Source organism: Rutilus rutilus (assembly GCF_951802725.1).
Source record: "Rutilus rutilus genome assembly, chromosome: 11".
Lineage (NCBI taxonomy): Eukaryota > Metazoa > Chordata > Actinopteri > Cypriniformes > Leuciscidae > Rutilus > Rutilus rutilus.
Window position 1 is genome coordinate 34731675 of NC_140216.1, and position 18385 is coordinate 34750059.

The following is an 18385-nucleotide window of genomic DNA, read 5'->3' on the forward strand; positions in this document are numbered from 1 at the left end:
CAGAATAGTTCTTTGAGCATTAATTCTGTATTAATATAGTCTCTAATTTAAACATCAGTTGTGGTGTTGGGAAGTGCAATTTACTTCTGTGAATCAAAAGAGAAAAAAGTTCAAAATATTTATTAAAATATTTGCAACACTCAAAAATGATCCCAATGCTTGTTATAAAATCAACTTTTAAACCCACTTTTAAAGGCCAATTTTTACAGGAAAAAAATGCCTATATCTCATTAATTACTCTGTATCACTTGGTGATTACATTACCGTCAAGAAATTAATACATACATACATACATAAACAGCAGCTATGCTGAAACACGGATGTTGCATTGTTTGCCACAGAGCCATTGCTCTAATTGAAGGTCTTTCTGTAGCGGTGACATTTCTGGATTTGACCTGCTTTGGCTCTGTCTGAGGGAGAATAATGAGAGTAAATCGCAGCGTTTGTCGTGCACAGATTGCTCTCCGTATCTCACGCACATGTTTCAATACACTCGGATGGATTCTGACATTCAACAGAAGAAGAAGAAAAGCTGAAGAAATGCCAGGTGAAAAATGCATGTATGAAAATGAGGCTGATCACTATTCTAATTAAAAAGCATGTCTTCTGTGATTCACACCTAAGCCACGGTCATCTTTCAGATGCTGTCCCTCTGCTGCGTAGTAAAAGAGAAGTGTACACAGCAGCACACATCAGGACAGATCTAGTCAGTGTGTGTGTTTTCCCACTCGAAAGGCAAGACGACACAGAGAGAACTTATGGTCCTCATTACGAGTCCCACGGCCTCTGAAATGACATCACTTCCCCTCAAGAGTGTCTGGCACGATATGTCGTAATGTCTCCTGCAAACTTTACAAGTCTCAGATGCCCGGACACCAGGTCAAAGCTAACAGAGTGACATGAGGTAGAAGAAGGGCAGAGCTAAGAGAGAGGAAGGTGGAGCTAAGATATACTGTATATCGAGTTCACTCAATTATGTATAGTTTATACATTACTTATAGGTCATTTACATGCAGTCTGCAAGGAATCAAATCATTACAGCATGACACAAGCAGACTGGCCTCTGCTGATCCTGCAGCCAATGAGATTGCTTGATCAATATTTAAATAATCTGGTCCAGTGTTTGCTGTAATACAGTCCTGTGCTATCAGAGTTTCTCTGAAACCCTCCACCTCCCCCAGCTCCACCTGCCTAGATCTGATATGGGATTTGTGTATGTCTATTTATGCAGCGTCAGCATGTCTCACAAGCTGACAAAAGCGGCTATGTATCTATTGGTAGTAGCAAGTCCATGCTTAAGATATTATATATATATATATATATATAATAAATATAAATAAAATACAAAATAATTGCAAAAAAAAGTGCAAAATAAAATTCTCAAAATAAATGAATAATCTTTTTATATAAAGCGCATATATAATTATATTATATTATTTATTTATATTTATATTTAAATACATTTTCAGTAATAATAATTTTTTATTTTATAAAGCACCTTTAAAGGTTGAATAATAATGCAAAATAATAATACAGTTCTTAAAGGTTAATAATAATAATAATAATAATAATATATAGCATATCTTTGTCATAAAAAAAAAAAATATATATATATATATATATAAAAAATAATAATAATAAATAAATAAAATAAAATAAATAAAATAAATAAAATAAATAAAATAAATAAAATAAATAAAATAAATAAAATAAATAAAATAAATAAAATAAAATAAAATAAAATAAAATAAAATAAAATAAAATAAAATAAAATAAAATAAAATAAAATAAAATAATCACACATTAAATATGATTATAGAGTAACATTTTAGTTTCCATGACTTCATTAGTCTTCATGTGACAACATGCTGACATATTCCAAAAATACTGCCACACGACCAAAATTTCCAGAGCTAATCGCCCGGCAGGGCAATAGTGTTTTTTTGGCATATGCCCGCATGATGTCACATAAAGTCAGACAGCATTCTTAAATCACCAGTAATCAGTTCTGCACAGAACTTGCTATACAAATCTCAAATGAGCTTAAGAGCAGATGAGGGCGAGGCTAGGAAAATGACAAGACTGAGCAAAGGGCCGTCACTCTGTAAGGGTGGGGCCTCGAGGAAGAGTGGAATGGGAGTGTGATGATAGACAGACTACATCAAAAATATAATCAACACCTACTAGCATTGCAGTCTTAATCCTTTTTCTGTCATATTTTAATTTGACCCTTTTAAACTATAAGTGAAATAAATAAAAAAGTCTCCACGGAGAGGACTAATATAGTAAAGGAGCTCAGTATCAACTCAAATGATCCACCTAATGAGCGTCCTGAGCAGTCCATGTTTAACAGACGTCATTTATTTCCTTGCTTAAGTAAAACGCAGCGGGCCGCATCGCACTGAACCCTGAAAACGCGGCGCTCAGTGATAGCCAGGCGTTACCCAATGAGGCTAGTGAGTTCATCCCCATGATGCCGTGACATCATCCGCACCAGGGCTCAGCGGTCGGCTGACGTCCTGCATGAAGGGTAAACGTTTACCTCCAGCGAGCTCTCAGCGGGGGGAGTTGTCTGCTTTAATGGAGCCGCTCTCCTCTCTCATTATGTTGTTCTTGCGCTGACATTTTAACATTCAGGGACTAATGTGTTTAGTCTGAATGTCTGGCCCTCGCGCTCTGCCTCTCTCTGATGGGGAGACGATTTATAGAGGACGGATGAATGAACGAACGAACGAATGGAGCAGCGTGTTAAAGAAACTCTCGTACGGACTGAACCCAGCGGCCTCCAGAGAGACAGGCAGAGCATTGCATCACAGCGATGACATCACCACCCTCACAGCCTGAGTTATGCTGACAGGAGAGATGGAGACAGACACTGAGAAAGACACTGAGGCATAAAAGGGGAAAAGAAAAAGAGCTGGAAGAAACAGCGAAAGGAACAGGAAGAAAACGTACGGTATGTTTAACTTTAACAAATTATTTTTAATGAATCAGATTAATTGAACTCACTCTGCCTATCTGAATCAGTCTATCAACTCATTCACTTATTTAATTGGTTGTTAGTGCCTGGCTGGTTACAACAAATATATTAATTTAACTTCTAAAAATCCAAACACAATAAAACCCCTGTTTTTTCCACATTCATGAGACTATTAATTATTATTATTAATAATAATAAATGATGACTATACAATAATAATTATTATTTCAAAATATTCATACTAATTAAATTGATATATTTATTAAAAGACGGTATATATATATATTTCTCTCTCTCTCTCTCTATATATATATATATATATATATAACATTTTTAATGCATGTTAGAAATGGTGAATATCCACCTTTTTTCCCTCAGATTTACGATATTCCCGTGGGTCATATTTTAGTTTTGAAAATGTGTATAAATATGGAAAAATCACATCCGTATTAGCGTCCGGAAGCCGCTCCATGCAAAATATGCGACATTGTGGATGTCTTGAATTCCATTATGACATCACAATGGAGGGAAGGATGAGGAGCCAATCAGAGATTAGGAATTGCCACATCAAACACTTACGATTTGAATGACTTGCTTTGATCTTTTTTAAATTGCTTATACACTTACAAACCACCATGATGAGAAAACGAATGTCAAACTGTGCAAATATTACCGCTAAATAACAGCAATAATGTATTAGCACCTGCGATAACATCAGCAATGTTTACAATTCACTGCCCTCTACATGCTGCGCTAATAGGACGGGATTTAAGCTGTCTTATCAGACTAATTCAGAGAAATTATTATTTCAACAATAATTAAAACATTTGAGCGGCCCTGGAGAGGAGAGAGAGGAAGGAGGCTGTTCATCTTGCACCTGTTCGTAATTCAAGCAGAAACGCACAGCACCACTCGTCTGCTACAGTCTGCTCTCCTCATGTCTCATTCATATTAACATGTGCATACAATCAGACAAAGAGGACCTAGAGGACATTTCCAATTCTCAGAGCTTGATCTTAAGGAGCTCAGAAGAGGTTGCAAATGCATGGCATATAAACTTTATCTCAAATGTTTATTCTAAAAATCCTTAAAAATCCTGTTGACATGCAGTAAGAATAAAAAGCTATAAAACTGGCGTGGATAGCAGCTCAGATCATTTGATCTTGAAAGAATTGGATGTGCAGTGTTTGATGTCATATTGAGAATTTCACTTCATCTTTTGAGATTGATTCAACTTTCCTTTAAGAACATTTACTCCAAAAAAAGATGTTTTTGTCTCTTATGCACACAGAGGCTGCATTTATTTGATCAAAAATACAGTAATATTATGAAAAATAACTGTTTTCTATTTGAATATGTTCTAAAATGTAATTTATTCCTGTGATCAAAACTGAATTTTCAGCATCATTACTTCAGTGTCACATGATCCTTCAGAAATATGATGATTTGCTGCTCAAGAAATATTTCTGATTATTATCAATGTTGAAAACATTTTGTGGAAAATGATACCTATTTTCAGGGTTATTCAATGAATAGAAAGTTCAAAAGAACAGCATGTATTTGAAACAGAAATCTTTTGCAACGTTGTAAATGTTTTTACTGTCACGTTTGATCCATTTAATGTTGTTAACCATGTTGAATAAAAGTATTAATTTCGCTCAAAAAAATGACAGGTCTACTGAAGAAAAAAAAGTATGAAATGACAGTAAGCAAATTTGCTCTCCATTTCATCTCATTGCTGTCAAGGAGAAACATCTCAGATAATGGTGATTTGTCCTTCCTCTCCTTCAACGAGCATGAGAGGTATATTAAACTGAGAGGTGATACAGAAGAGAAAGAAGGTATAAGTGTAATACAGCCAGGAAACAGCCAAAAGGAACAAGATGTGAAGAGGAAACAGATATGAATCTAGAGAGGAACTAGAGAGGGCAGAGGGGACGGAGAGTGTAATACAGAAGAGAGACGGCAGCTTAAGCGATGTCTCTGTTGAATGTGAAATGAGGTGGTACAGACACCGTTTCAAATCACATCCCTTGGATCTGACCTACCATAACAGGGCAAAGTGAATACTGCCTTTCTTCTATCAGAGAGCAATCAGGCCCGTCTTGATTATAGTGCGATGGCTGTGGTGATGCACTCGCAGAAATTGAGCGCAAATTGGACGGGACAAACCAGAACGGACCCAAATGATGTTGTTTTTGCGATGTGTTGGTGTGGATGTTTACCGTCGTTCAGGTCGTGTAACAGGTTCTCCTGACCAGAAAAGTCCAGTTTGGTGGATATGTTGACAGGGATGGAGACAGACTGACCGGATTTCAGAGGCAGGTGGGACAGGGCGTCCTGCAGGTCCCAGCTCACAAACTCACCGAACAGCTTCTCTGTAATGCAGAACAAAGGGACATATTTGTTTACAGCACTTTGGACAAACAGGAATTCTTTTAAATAATGAAAAAGAACTCCAGTTTAAGAAACAAACAAGTACTAAAATGGATATTATTATTTTATATTTATATTTTTCAAGTTGTTACTATTTATTATACTTTTTCTTCTGTTGCAAGACTTAAAAATTAGTTTTAATTTAATCAAAAAAATATATAAAACATGATCATTATAGAAGTGGTGCATTTGAAACTGCAAAAATAAGTCTTTGTTTTTAATGTTCTGTAAACTATGTTTAAATATAAAAATGTACTATATAATATATTTTCATAGATAGATTCTGACACAAAAACATGAGATTCACATTACTTATTCTTCATTTGTTGCATATCCATTTATCTACAGCCGCACAAAGAGAGTAAACCGGTAAAAGTGTCATCCAAGCTCTACAAAAAGTAAATGTCTCGACAAGCTCTACAAAAGTAGCATGTAACCAACAACATCTACAAAGGCATAGCATGTACTTAATTTTTTTTGTTGCATATTAATGTAATATTTTAGTTTAAGCCTATTCTTATTTTTCACACAAAATTAAGATGAATAAATGAATGGAGCCCCTGCAGTACAGCCACAGACCCCCTATGAACACCCCTGCTGTATGAGAATCTATTCAATTCTCTAAAAAATCTCTAAAATTCTTTATTATGGGAGTCAAGATTTTTTATTTTATTTTTAATGACCCTGGGAAACTACATATTTAGTATAAACTGTTGGTGATGCAAGCTTTGGAGGAGAAATCCATTACAAAATATCTCTGAAAAATACTTCAAATAACATTAAGAAAATAAAGATAAAAAGCTCCGAGGTCAGATATGTTTTGGTTAACACTGAACATCTGGACCGAGAGAAACTCATACTCTGCACCCGGCGAATAGTTTCTAATATGTTATACCTTACAGTGTCTAATGTAGTAGCAACTCCAAACTCTCTCTACTAATCCAAATACTGACCTTATAAACAAATGTAAAAAATAATAATATTAAAATAAACATTTCATATTAAAATATATAAATTACATAAAAAAATTTGCAAATAAAATCATATTAAAATTAGATATTTTTTATAATGAAAATAAAATAATATTAAAACTACACTAAACAACATAAAAAAATGAAATACACTAAAATAAAATAAAATACACAAATAAAATAAAATAAATATTAAGGCAAAAAAAAAAAAACTACTATGTTTTCGTACCCTGGAAATCCAGAGTTCTCGCGAGAGCACAAGTTGAATTTGCTCAGCGAGTTTACTCTGGGGTCGAGTAATGATGCTCATTAAATATGCCCTTGTAGCCGAGCTGCACCAATCACATCGGGTTATCTGATATAGGCGGGGCAGAGGCGAGCTAAACAGATGACGACAGCGCTGTGACGTCGAAGTCATTAGTAAACATTGTAAGATGGCTATGGATGAACACCAGTTGTTTGAAATGGCTTTGGCCGCTACAATGAACGAGTTAGACTTGGCTTTTATCTAAAAGAGGAACAGAAGACGGCGCTCGAATCGTTCCTTTGCAAGAAGGGCGTTTTTGCTGTTTTGCGGACCGGATACGGCAAGAGTATAATCTACCAGTTAGCTAGATAGCTAAGCGTGGGGCTTGTTGTGATTGGTCGTAGTGTTATCCAATTGCGTGCAGTGAGATTTTCAAATGCATGCTTGGTGCCGCCCCTCGAGCTGGCCGATTTTCATTAGTCGACGCCAGACCATTAATCTTTCAGATTTAGGTCTGGATTACCAGGCTAATGTTTTCGGACATGTACAGTGGAGTACCATGGCATTCACTAAACTACAGTGTCAATAACAATGCATGACTATATGAATCATTCAATGCCTGTACTGCCACTGTACTATTTTGTTCAGGCTCTGTTTACTTGTTTTCAATGTTTTTCCTAAACTTGCCACCTAAGGAGAAGCACAATCGAGAGTTTGATCCTGGTGCGTAACAAGAATCTCACAGACTCGCTCTCTCTGTTCTCCTCGTCGTCTCCCGGTGTGTGTGTGAAGACACACGAAGCGGCTGTTCAAAGCTTAAATCAGATGCTAAGAGCTCCCAAACCTCACTGTGGATGAATAATAGACAGAGGCCAAATAACGAAGTCAAATTACTGCTGCACAACACGTCTGTGAGCGTTTAAATGAGGCGTCTGCCCTACAGACACATGATCCTTATGAATCAAAGCTTTGATTTTCATTTTGCACATCAAAGACCCAAAAACGCATGAATTAGGGGCTACATTACAATGGCGGTCATCAGAGATCCAACAGGAAAACACTTCAGAATCAACGCACTGACACTGACTTTGTCTGAGGCCTGATGAAGGGTTTGACCAGGTCAGAGTGACCTAACAAACCAGATGTGTGTTTTAGCATAAACAGACTGAAAGTTACACTCTAGTGTCTATGAGCGGTGGAAGAACTGATCCATAATAACTCCAACCTCAGGTCTACAAACAAGTCTATTGGCGCTTGACTTTCAATATGCCATGACCAAGAACCGCCCATTTAGGAGGAGATTGTGTGATTGACATGCAGACCAACCAATCACATCTTGGGCCCTATTTTAACGATCTGAAACGCAAGTGTCAAAGCGCAAAGCGCAAGTAACTTTGTGGGCGGGTCTTGGGCGCTGTTGCTATTTTCCCGGCGGGATAAATGACTCTTGCGCCTGGCGCAAATCTAAAATGGGTTGGTCTGAAGTAGCTTCATTATTCATAGGTGTGGTTTGGGCGTAACGTGAAATAAACCAATCAGAGTGACATCTCACATTCCCTTTAAGAGCAGGCGCGCTTGTTCTAAAGCGGATTCCTATTATAACGGCGGATTTGCCAGGCGCACGCGAGGAGCGCTTCACAGCCGAGGAGACCGACGTTCTCGTCAGGGACGTTGGGGATGGAGAAACACACCAAAATTAACTTCGGTTAAACAGGCGTATGATAATTTGGGTTAATGTGTAAGCTAGATGTATGCTTTTATAATAAACTGTCTATCTATCTATCTATCTATCTATCTATCTATCTATCTATCTATCTATCTATCTATCTATCTATCTATCTATCGATCTATCTATCTATCTATCTATCTATCTATCTATCTATCGATCTATCTATCTATCGATCGATCTATTTATCTTTCGTAATAATGTATGATTTGCAAAAATAATAACTGTGTGTAGATGAGAGAATCAAAGTGTATGCGCGTTGTGCACACGCTACATTGATTATTTAAGGCCAAGCATGCGCCCTTAAAATAGCATATGAATAACATGCGCAACGCGCCACTGACTTTAAACTGTTTTTTTTCGGTCAGTGGCGGAATTGTTTTCTAAACCTGTAAAATAGCATGAGGGAACGTTTGCGCCGGAACACGCCTCCTCTTTGCGCTGAACCACCCCGGGGAGCGCAAGTGTATTTCTTAGTTAACCGACGTGCATCTGTGGAGGGAAAAGTCCGCTGTGCGCGGGTGCAAAATAGGAATGATACATGCGTCCATGTACAAAGTCAATTGCGCTGGGTGCAAGATAGGGCCCCTTATCTTACATATCTCTGAAAACATATAGAATATAAAGGTGAGTAAAATTTACATTTTAACATTCCACCTGCAGTCCAGCATAACCGGTATGAGCTTCTATTTAAATATTAACTGCATATTTAAATTATAATTTTTTGGTTGAACACGCCTTATTTCTATGCGTCAGATTGCGACACAATCAGCATTGTGCTTTTATACCAAATAGAAAGCTGTGGGTCAACGAGATTTAATTAAAAGGATATACATTTTGCAGTGATCATGGCACAATTCATGCTTTGCATAATGTATTTAGAGAATCAGGTGCTAAAGCAAAGGGTATAAATAAAATATATAATTCATTCTTAGTGAATTACTAAGGTATATACACTACCGGTCAAAAGATTAAGGTCAGTATGATTTTTTTTATACTACTTTTATTCAGCAATGATGCATTAAATTGATCAAAATTGAAAGACAAAGTGAAGACATTTATAATTTCTATTTCAAATAAATGCGGTTCTTTTGAACTTTCTATTCATCAGAGAATTTTGAAAAAAATGTATCACCACAAAAACTGTTTTCAGCATTGATAATAATCAGAAATGTTTCTTGAGCATCAAATCATCATATTAGAATGATTTCTGAAGGATCATGTGACACTGAAGACTGGAGTAAATTCAGCTTTGCATCACAGGAATAAATTACATTTTAAAATATATCAAAAACAGAAAATGGTTATTTTAAATTGCAATATTATTTCACAATATTACTGTTTTTACTGATTAATTGGTCACATAAATGCAGCCTTGGCGAGCAGAAGAGACTTCTTTCAAAAGCATTGAAAAATCTCACCATCTCTAAACTTGAAAATTAGTGTGTGCGTGCATTTAAAGATTTCGGCTAAATCAAACAACCATTTACAGTACACTGAACTTTTCTTCACTGCTTTGTCCACTAATTACGGTAACATTTACACTGACAAGTACACAAATATTAAACTGGATCAACAGTTTCAGTGTTTTAATTCTCAGAGTCTGCTCTTCCTCTAGCGGTTATCTATTCTAGCTGTCTCTCGAGAGCCATGATCCTCTCTTCAGAACAACACGGATGGAAATAAACAACCCAGACAGATGTTAAACCCTGTTCCACAACAACGCGCTCCGGGGCCTGTGAGGCGTCATCCTGCAGGGCTTCTTCCTGGCAGCGGTCCTGGACGGATCAGGACAGCAGACTACATCATCCCGAACCACACGGCTGCCAACGCTACAATCTGTTTCTGGGAGCCTGGGGATCTCAAACCATGAGCTTAACCGCCGAAGTCTCCGCAAAAGGCAATATTCACAATTAGCACGCGGCTAATGAGGATACAGAACCTGTGGAACTAAGTTAAGAACACAAAAATAAGGCATGACATTTTTTCCAGTGCTTTTATCTAGATTTAATTTCCCAAATTAAACCAAATTAAATTGGATTTCCCAAATATATTAGCATATAAACAGCGTTTTCATACAGTCTCGGGTTTCAAGCGGCATAATGACAGACCGCTCATGGATCATCTGAAGCATATTGCGCATAATAACAGAGCTTTCCAAAATCATAATCTCAGATTGGCTAGCTTTACATGATTTACGGGGATCTGTTTCAACCATTTATTATGTTTATCTCCCAATTTCTGTGAGTCACCAAACAGAAAAAACAGTCACGCTTACTTTATGTTCCCAAGCTGCCAAGAGGAGAGCTTCCAAGGCATGGATTCTTTGAAAGATATTCAAAGGTTGAGACTTTCAAATGTGAAACTAATTTCCATATATACAGTCTGAAAATAGCCTCTGTGTACAATTAAATTATTCAAAATGAGTTGAAAAACCCAAGCCCAAAAGCCAAGGAGAGGAAGAAAAGGAGTGAGGCCCACAGCTCAAGCTCTCCACACTAATTTGTTGGGGACGCAAATATTCAATAATTCATAATGCTGTGCGAGTGAATGCTAAAACCAGCGCGTAGACGGGCGAGTCGGCTTTATAAACAGCTGAGCAGCGACCATAATTCACCACGGTACAGCCGTTGCTAGGAGACAGAGTTCTGCTGTCTCATGTGTTAAACAGAGGTGAGAAACAAGACACTGACCAGCACATTTCTGGGGGATTTGGACATTTCTGAGAAGTTTGAGAGCTGAAAACATACAGTATGGAAAACTTTGTGAATTACTTAAGTGCACATATAAATGTTAGTATGTCTAGATAGATAAGATTGGATAGATAGACAGACAGACAGACAGACAGACAGATGATACACAGACAGACAGACAGATAGATAGATAGATAGATAGATAGATAGATAGACAGATAGACAGATAGACAGACAGACAGACAGACAGACAGACAGACAGATAGATAGATAGATAGATAGATAGATAGATAGATAGATAGATAGATAGATAGATAGATAGATAGATAGATAGATAGATAGATAGATAGACAGACAGACAGATAAATAGATAGATAGATAGATAGACAGACAGACAGACGATACATATACAGACAGACAGACAGACAGATGATAGATAGATAGATAGACAGACAGACAGACAGACAGACAGACAGACAGACAGACAGACAGACAGATAGATAGATAGATAGATAGATAGACAGACAGACAGACGATACATATACAGACAGACAGACAGACAGACAGATGATAGATAGACAGATAGACAGACAGACAGACAGACAGACAGACAGACAGATAGATAGATAGATAGATAGATAGATAGATAGATAGATAGATAGATAGATAGATAGATAGATAGATAGATAGATAGATAGATAGATAGATAGATAGACAGACAGACAGACAGATGATACATATACAGACAGACAGACAGACGATAGATAGATAGATAGATAGATAGATAGATAGATAGACAGACAGACAGACAGACAGACAGACAGACAGACAGACAGACAGACAATTTGATGCAAATTCATGGCATTAAAATAATATGATAAAAGCTGCTGTTGTGTCGATCGACAGCCTCCAACACAAACACAGAATCTGAAGAAACTGAGGGCTTTAAATAAAGTTCTGGACTGAAACATTCATGGAGACAGTGTTCCTCTAGGAGTGATAGATGGAACGAGAGGAGAAGAGAAACCCTAAGAAACAAAAGCTGATTTCACAAATTATTAACACGCCTCTACACTGTCAGACTAAAGTAAAACTTTGATAATCCTGCTGACTATAGGGAGAATCAGATCTAAAACACAGCAGGAAAAGAGCAGGAGAGTGTGTGAGAGGCACACAGATGATGATGATGATGATGATAATAATCCTCCATCCGCATGAAGAAAACATTATTACTCCAACACTCTCTTCTCTCTGACAAACGGCCTGTATATGCCTCACTCCTCCAGCATCAGAATGACTCTATTCAAATTCCTCCTCTTCTCATTCATCTTCCTCTCCAAACACTGAAATTAATTCAGCCCAAACCACTTCCACAGACTTCATTCAATTGTTGCATAATAATTTCAGCCTAAAGTATAAACTTTATAATACATTAAAGATTAGACTGGACAGACAATGTTTGCCATTTAAAAATTATGCTGTTAATATTTATACTTCTCGTGACTGGCAAAATCACACTGTTTATTCAGCCAAAAAGTGGAAGCTTGTTTCAAATCCAGCTGCACTTAAAAGAGAAAGAATCAAATTCTCAATAAAACTCGGGTCTATCGAGATGCAAAAAACAAAGCATAATAATTTGTTGGCTGTTTTAAAGACGCAATACATAGACATTTGCAGCACTTGAAAAGCTCTTTTAGTAGGACAATCTTGCAAACTTTGAGAAATCCAGTGACTATTTTTGTACTACATGCAGAATTGTTTTATAGATGAAATGAACTAATTTAATAATTGATGATATTTACAACAGAACTGAATCAACACTAAACTGACTTCAGCAGAACAACAGCCGAAATGCATCATTGTCCTGTTTTCACTGTAAATCTGCTTTGAAACAAACAATATGTATAGTATAAAGCGCTATATAAATAAAGGTGACGACTTGACTAGATTTATTTAATAATTTTTTAACAAGCACTCACTTTAATCGCCTTTAAGGTTGGGAGTATACAATGCAAACCAGACAGTGAAAAATCTAGACTTATGATCTGTGGGTGTGCTTAAGTTTAAAGATTAATCGCATCCAAAATAAAAGTTTGTGTTTACATAATATATGTGTGTGTACTGTGTATAATTATTTTGTATATATAAATACACACACTTGCATGTATATATTTAAGAAAAATGTGTTATTTATATATAAAACATTTATATTTATATATAATATAAATTATATATAAATATATACAGTATATACATGCAAATATTTCTTAAATAAATACATGCGTGTGTGTGTATTTATATATACAAAATGATTATACACAGTACACACACATATATTATGTAAACACAAACTTTTATTTTGGATGCGATTAATCGCGATTAATCTTTTCACAGCCCTAAGAAATATTTAAAGAATGTAACCCTGAAAAAATGTAAATAAAATAAAATAAATAAAATAAAATAAAATAAAAGCCAAAAGTATTAATAATAATAAATAAATAATAATAAATATAATAATAATGTTTTAGTTCTAGTAATATTTTTAAATAATAATAATAATAATAATAATAATGTTTTAGCTCTGGTAATATTTATAAAAAATATGAAAATGAAATATTCACGTTAAATAATTGATATCAATTACTTGAAGATGTAACATTTCAGCGATTAAGTACATAATACTCTAACAGTCCTATGGAGAGGAGAAATACACACATAAAGAGGCCCACAACATCCACTACCTTGCTTTAAAAAAGTATCTAAAACTTCAACATTATTATTTTTGCTTCTTTGCAAGGACTGTCATTTCCTTCAAAACATGCAAATCCAGAGTCATGCTGTGAGTGCAAGTGAAAGCAACACAGTCTCATTCATTTGATCATCTCCCACTGTCCCGGAAAGAACTCCTCTCCGGTCTAGAAAAGAGACACGCAAACGCACACACAGCGGACAAATCTAAACCCCTGAGCTAAACGTGTGTCTGCCTGGTTAGACAGAGAAAGGTCACTGCTTCAGCCATGAGATTCTCACGGAGAGCTGGACACAGTTTCACGTGCTGTGATCCATACAACATCGATATCTGTCGCGCTCATTCTCCTACATACAAACCCAAAGATCATTGCCTATACATTTTCACTACTTTAAAAAAAGTAAATGTGAGTGGGGTTTGCCAGTGCAAAAGTCAGCGGCTCAACTGGTTCTGAGTGGTTGCTATGGTGTCCCACATGGTTGCTAGGGTGTTCCGGGTGGTCAAAAGAGCCCACCAGACTTTTTCATCTCTTAAGTCTAGATTTCTTTTCTCCACCAGGTGAAAGTCATAAGTCTATAATCAAGTCTAATCAGAATGCACTTATACTTAGAGTGAGGGTTTGAGCAAATTTAGTTATTAAACAGTTTTGTTGCCTGATCTTGCACCATATGTTATACACGGCAAATGTCACTGTCAAAGGGAAAAGCATCATCGCTAACTTCAAAAATGTCTGACAGATGATGTAATCTGACATCCATCAATCACAGCTTGATATCAAACAGACTGCGACTACCAAGGTCATAAATTATACATCTTTACAAAAAAAAAAAAACAGAACAGAAACAGCCAGGCCAACACTGAACACCATATGGAGTCAGAAAGAAAGACAGGTAGAACGACTGATCCATCCATAAGTTTGTCCACCTGCAGGCTCTATCTATCTATCTATCTATCTATCTATCTATCTATCTATCTATCTATCTATCTATCTATCTATCTATCGTCCATCTGTCTATCTATTCGCCCATTTGATCATCCATCCAACCATCTATCCATCAATCTACCTGTCTATCCATTTATTTATTAGTTTATCCGATATGTCCATCTGTCAATACATCAATCTGTCTATCAATCCATCTATCTATCCATCATCCATCCATCCATAGTCTATAAAACCTTCACTTTATAAGATAAAACTTTAAAATATACAAACTATATTTATAAGATTTTGTTTTTAAACTTTAAAGGTCTTTTTGCAGTTGCATGAAATTCAATTCCTTTCTATATCCTTGTTAACTTATAATAGAAAAAAAAAAAAAAATCTGTTTAAAGTAGTCGTAAGTCGTAAGTGTGTAAAGGTTGAAGTTGCCACAACAGTTTTAAAGGGATAGTTCACTTTGAAATAAAATGTTGGTATGTTTTAGCTTACCTCAAGGGCATCCAAGATGTAGGTGTCTTTGCTTCCGCAGTAGATTCAATTTTGATATTTTTAGGTCAAACCGTTCTTGTCTGTCAGTCAACCACAACCACAACCAAGTGATCTGAGGGCGCGCGCGCGCACACGTCACACACCAGGAAGCGCGTGCTCCCTCAGATCACTTGGACGTGGTTGTGTACAAGAGGTAAAAACGATATAAATACTGTTCGTCTTCTCACACAAACCGCTCGTTTCATGTCTTAGGCCATCAATGTGTACTTACGATGGGGAATTGTTTAATTTGGACTTCTCTGTGCATGCTCTTTGAGACAGTGACCATAGACCTGCATTATATGACTGACAGACAAGAACGGTTTGACCTAAAAATATCAACATTGAAACTACTGCGGAAGCAAAGACACCTACATCTTGGATGCCCTTGAGGTAAGCTAAAACATACCAACATTTTATTTCAAAGTGAACTATCCCTTTAATATGCAAGTTTTTAGATGTATTAACCTAAAAGAGAAGAAATAAAATATTTTAAGGGCATGAATTTCCTAGAGTAAAGTCAAAAGTATGAACCTTTTCATTGCTAGTAAACTATAATAAAATTCTAGTGCAAAGTATAAGCATGCAAATTATGAGTTTAAGAATGCATCATTTGCCCACTGGTCTCACTGCACTCTTTGTCTGAGGGAGAAACTATAGTGCGTGTGTTTGTACACAGATGTCTCATCAGAGCTCTCTCTGCTCATATTTTATTCATTGTTTGCTTGTGCGGGCTACAGGAGACCATGCTGCAGACAAGCCAAAACAACCGCTGTGTGTGTGTGTGTGTGTGTGTGTGTGTGTGTGAGAGAGAGAGAGAGAGAGATAAAGTGTTTCAAAGGTGCTGCAGCCAACACCCACCAATTTAAACCCAAACGGCTCAGTCTGTGTGTGAGATTCGGTGACCTTCATGGTGACCTTGGCTGCTCCTCATGGACCTCCATCCTTTAGTTCAGACATGCAGCCATCTGCTCTTTCTACATCCATCACTGGCCTTTATCCAAAACCACCCACGGACATCAGAAATCCAAATCCTCTCCATCCAGAACCTCACGAGTCTCTGGACGCCAACACAATCTTTCCAAGAATTCCAAAAGCCTTGTACAAATATTCAAGATCTTCTCTGTATGTTTGAAAATCTCCCACTGACTCCAAGTTATCTTGGGAAGGTCAGACTTTGCAAATAAATAGGACATGTTGGGCAGGATTTTTCATTTTTCTTTCTCTTTTTCACTTCCAGCAAAGACAAGCTTTTGGTTTCAAAATGAAGAGCAAAAGAATACAAATTAGGAGTAGAATCAATGCTTTATCACTGGGTTTATTATTGTGCTGCCACAGGGCAATAGAAATAGTGTTTAATATGTTAGCTAGAAATAAAATAAAATAAAATAAAATAAAATAAAATAAAACGACTGCTAAAAAATAGATTTTTTTTCACCACAAAAACTGGCTAAATGAGTGGTATTTTCTAGTAAGCTTATTGCTTATTCTTTATCAACACCACACAATGTATCATTTTACAAAACAACTTTAACACTATTCTTCTGCTGCCTTGTATTAGCAGTATTTCTTTCAAGAAATGCAAATACATTTTGTGATTATATTGCTATTTTCATTGTTGTCTCACCATAAAAAAAAGAAAAAGAAAGAAAGAAAGAAAGAAAGAAAGAAAGAAAGAAAGAAAGAAAGAAAGAAAGAAAGAAAGAAAGAAAGAAAGAAAGAAAGAAAGAAAGAAAGAAAAAGTGCTAGACCGAGATACGAGAGACAATGTCATCATAATAAAACTAAGAACTGAAACCTCTGTAAAATAAAAAACTAACTTTTATTGGTCTGCGAGACTAAAGCAAGCGGTATCAAAAATATCAGGGGTGACATTTAAAACATGGACGTCATTGATCCAGAACACTCTTCCAATCATTCTTACGTGCGGTGGTAAAAATAGCCTGAACTAGACGGAGAAGCATAAAATACACGTCACACAACTCATTTAGCAAAGACTCTACACCTCAGGGGTCACAATTTGATGATAAATGCGTTTTATCTTCAGAAAACACGGATGAATATGAACCAAAAGCGATATCCTGACTGAGTTGTGACTTTAATGGCTTCTTTCAATTCGGCTAAGATTATGAAAGCACTTAGACCACAACAACAATAAGAGCAGCGCGAGCTTGTTCTCCTAACAGTGGCTCTGAAGCCAGTATTACAGTACCGCTGGGTAATTAGAGGCCCTAATTGGACCATCCACCGCTGCATGCTGGTTGAGCCCCTGAAGGCAGCGCGGGCATCGCACACAAGAGTTCTTACAAGCAAATCTGTGTATGCACATGGATGGAGAGTGCACAGAAAAGCTCCCCGGGCCTTTCTGGAATCCTTTCAGAGTCTTTTGAAACACTCCAGAGTCTTTTAAAGCCTTTACCGAGCTTCATACCAATTCTGTTGTGCACTGTGGGGCGGTGTAGCGGTTAGAGGATTAGTTTAGGCAACAATGAAAACTCTCATTCGTGAGACATGTCATATAACAATTAGCGACGAGACATGCGAGAACCAATAATACCAAGCTTGACACAGTGTGAAGAGAGCTGAACATTTTCATTCTTGGTTGGTAAGGTTGGGCTCTTGAGAAAGACAACCCCAGGTTATGTGAAAGTCCTGATTGTGTGCTAATATATAAAGATTTTACAATTCTTCCGCAATGTAAGAACTTCAGATATCCTTGAAACATTAGTCAGCATCTTAATGCTGCGGAGTATTTAGGCTAGAATTGTAGTAGTGTTTAAGCTAACTGAAGCGTCAGGCAATCTGTTTTAATTAAGAGTGCTGGCAGGAGCTACAGGGGCATGCGGTGTTCAAAGCTTCCTTCAGCCCACAGAGAGCTGCTGATCTACTGCTCTATCATGACCCAGCATTTCACCAGTGGGATGTAGTGCAACCTGGGTCAGGTCTGGAGTAGTAGAGGTGGTCAGAATGAGGTCCAATCGGAGAGTGGATGATACCACACAAAAAAAACAAAAACAATGTGGAACAATACACAAATGGTTGATGACAAAAGAAATAAAGTACAGACTACAGACACAACTAAAGGGAGGAGGGATGGGGGGGGGGTTGTATTGTG

The 18385-nt window shown here is 36.8% G+C and overlaps 1 protein-coding gene across 2 annotated transcripts in view; it reads right to left on the bottom strand.

The window, feature by feature from the left end:
- The window catches only part of trappc9 (trafficking protein particle complex subunit 9), a 210273-nt gene that overhangs the window by 106891 nt on the left and 84997 nt on the right, over positions 1–18385 (bottom strand). For both annotated transcript variants that reach the window (XM_084423000.1, XM_084422999.1), the window contains one exon: positions 5206–5358. In XM_084423000.1, the coding sequence (XP_084279126.1) occupies positions 5206–5358 (153 nt within the window). The remainder of the gene's footprint in view (positions 1–5205; positions 5359–18385) is intronic.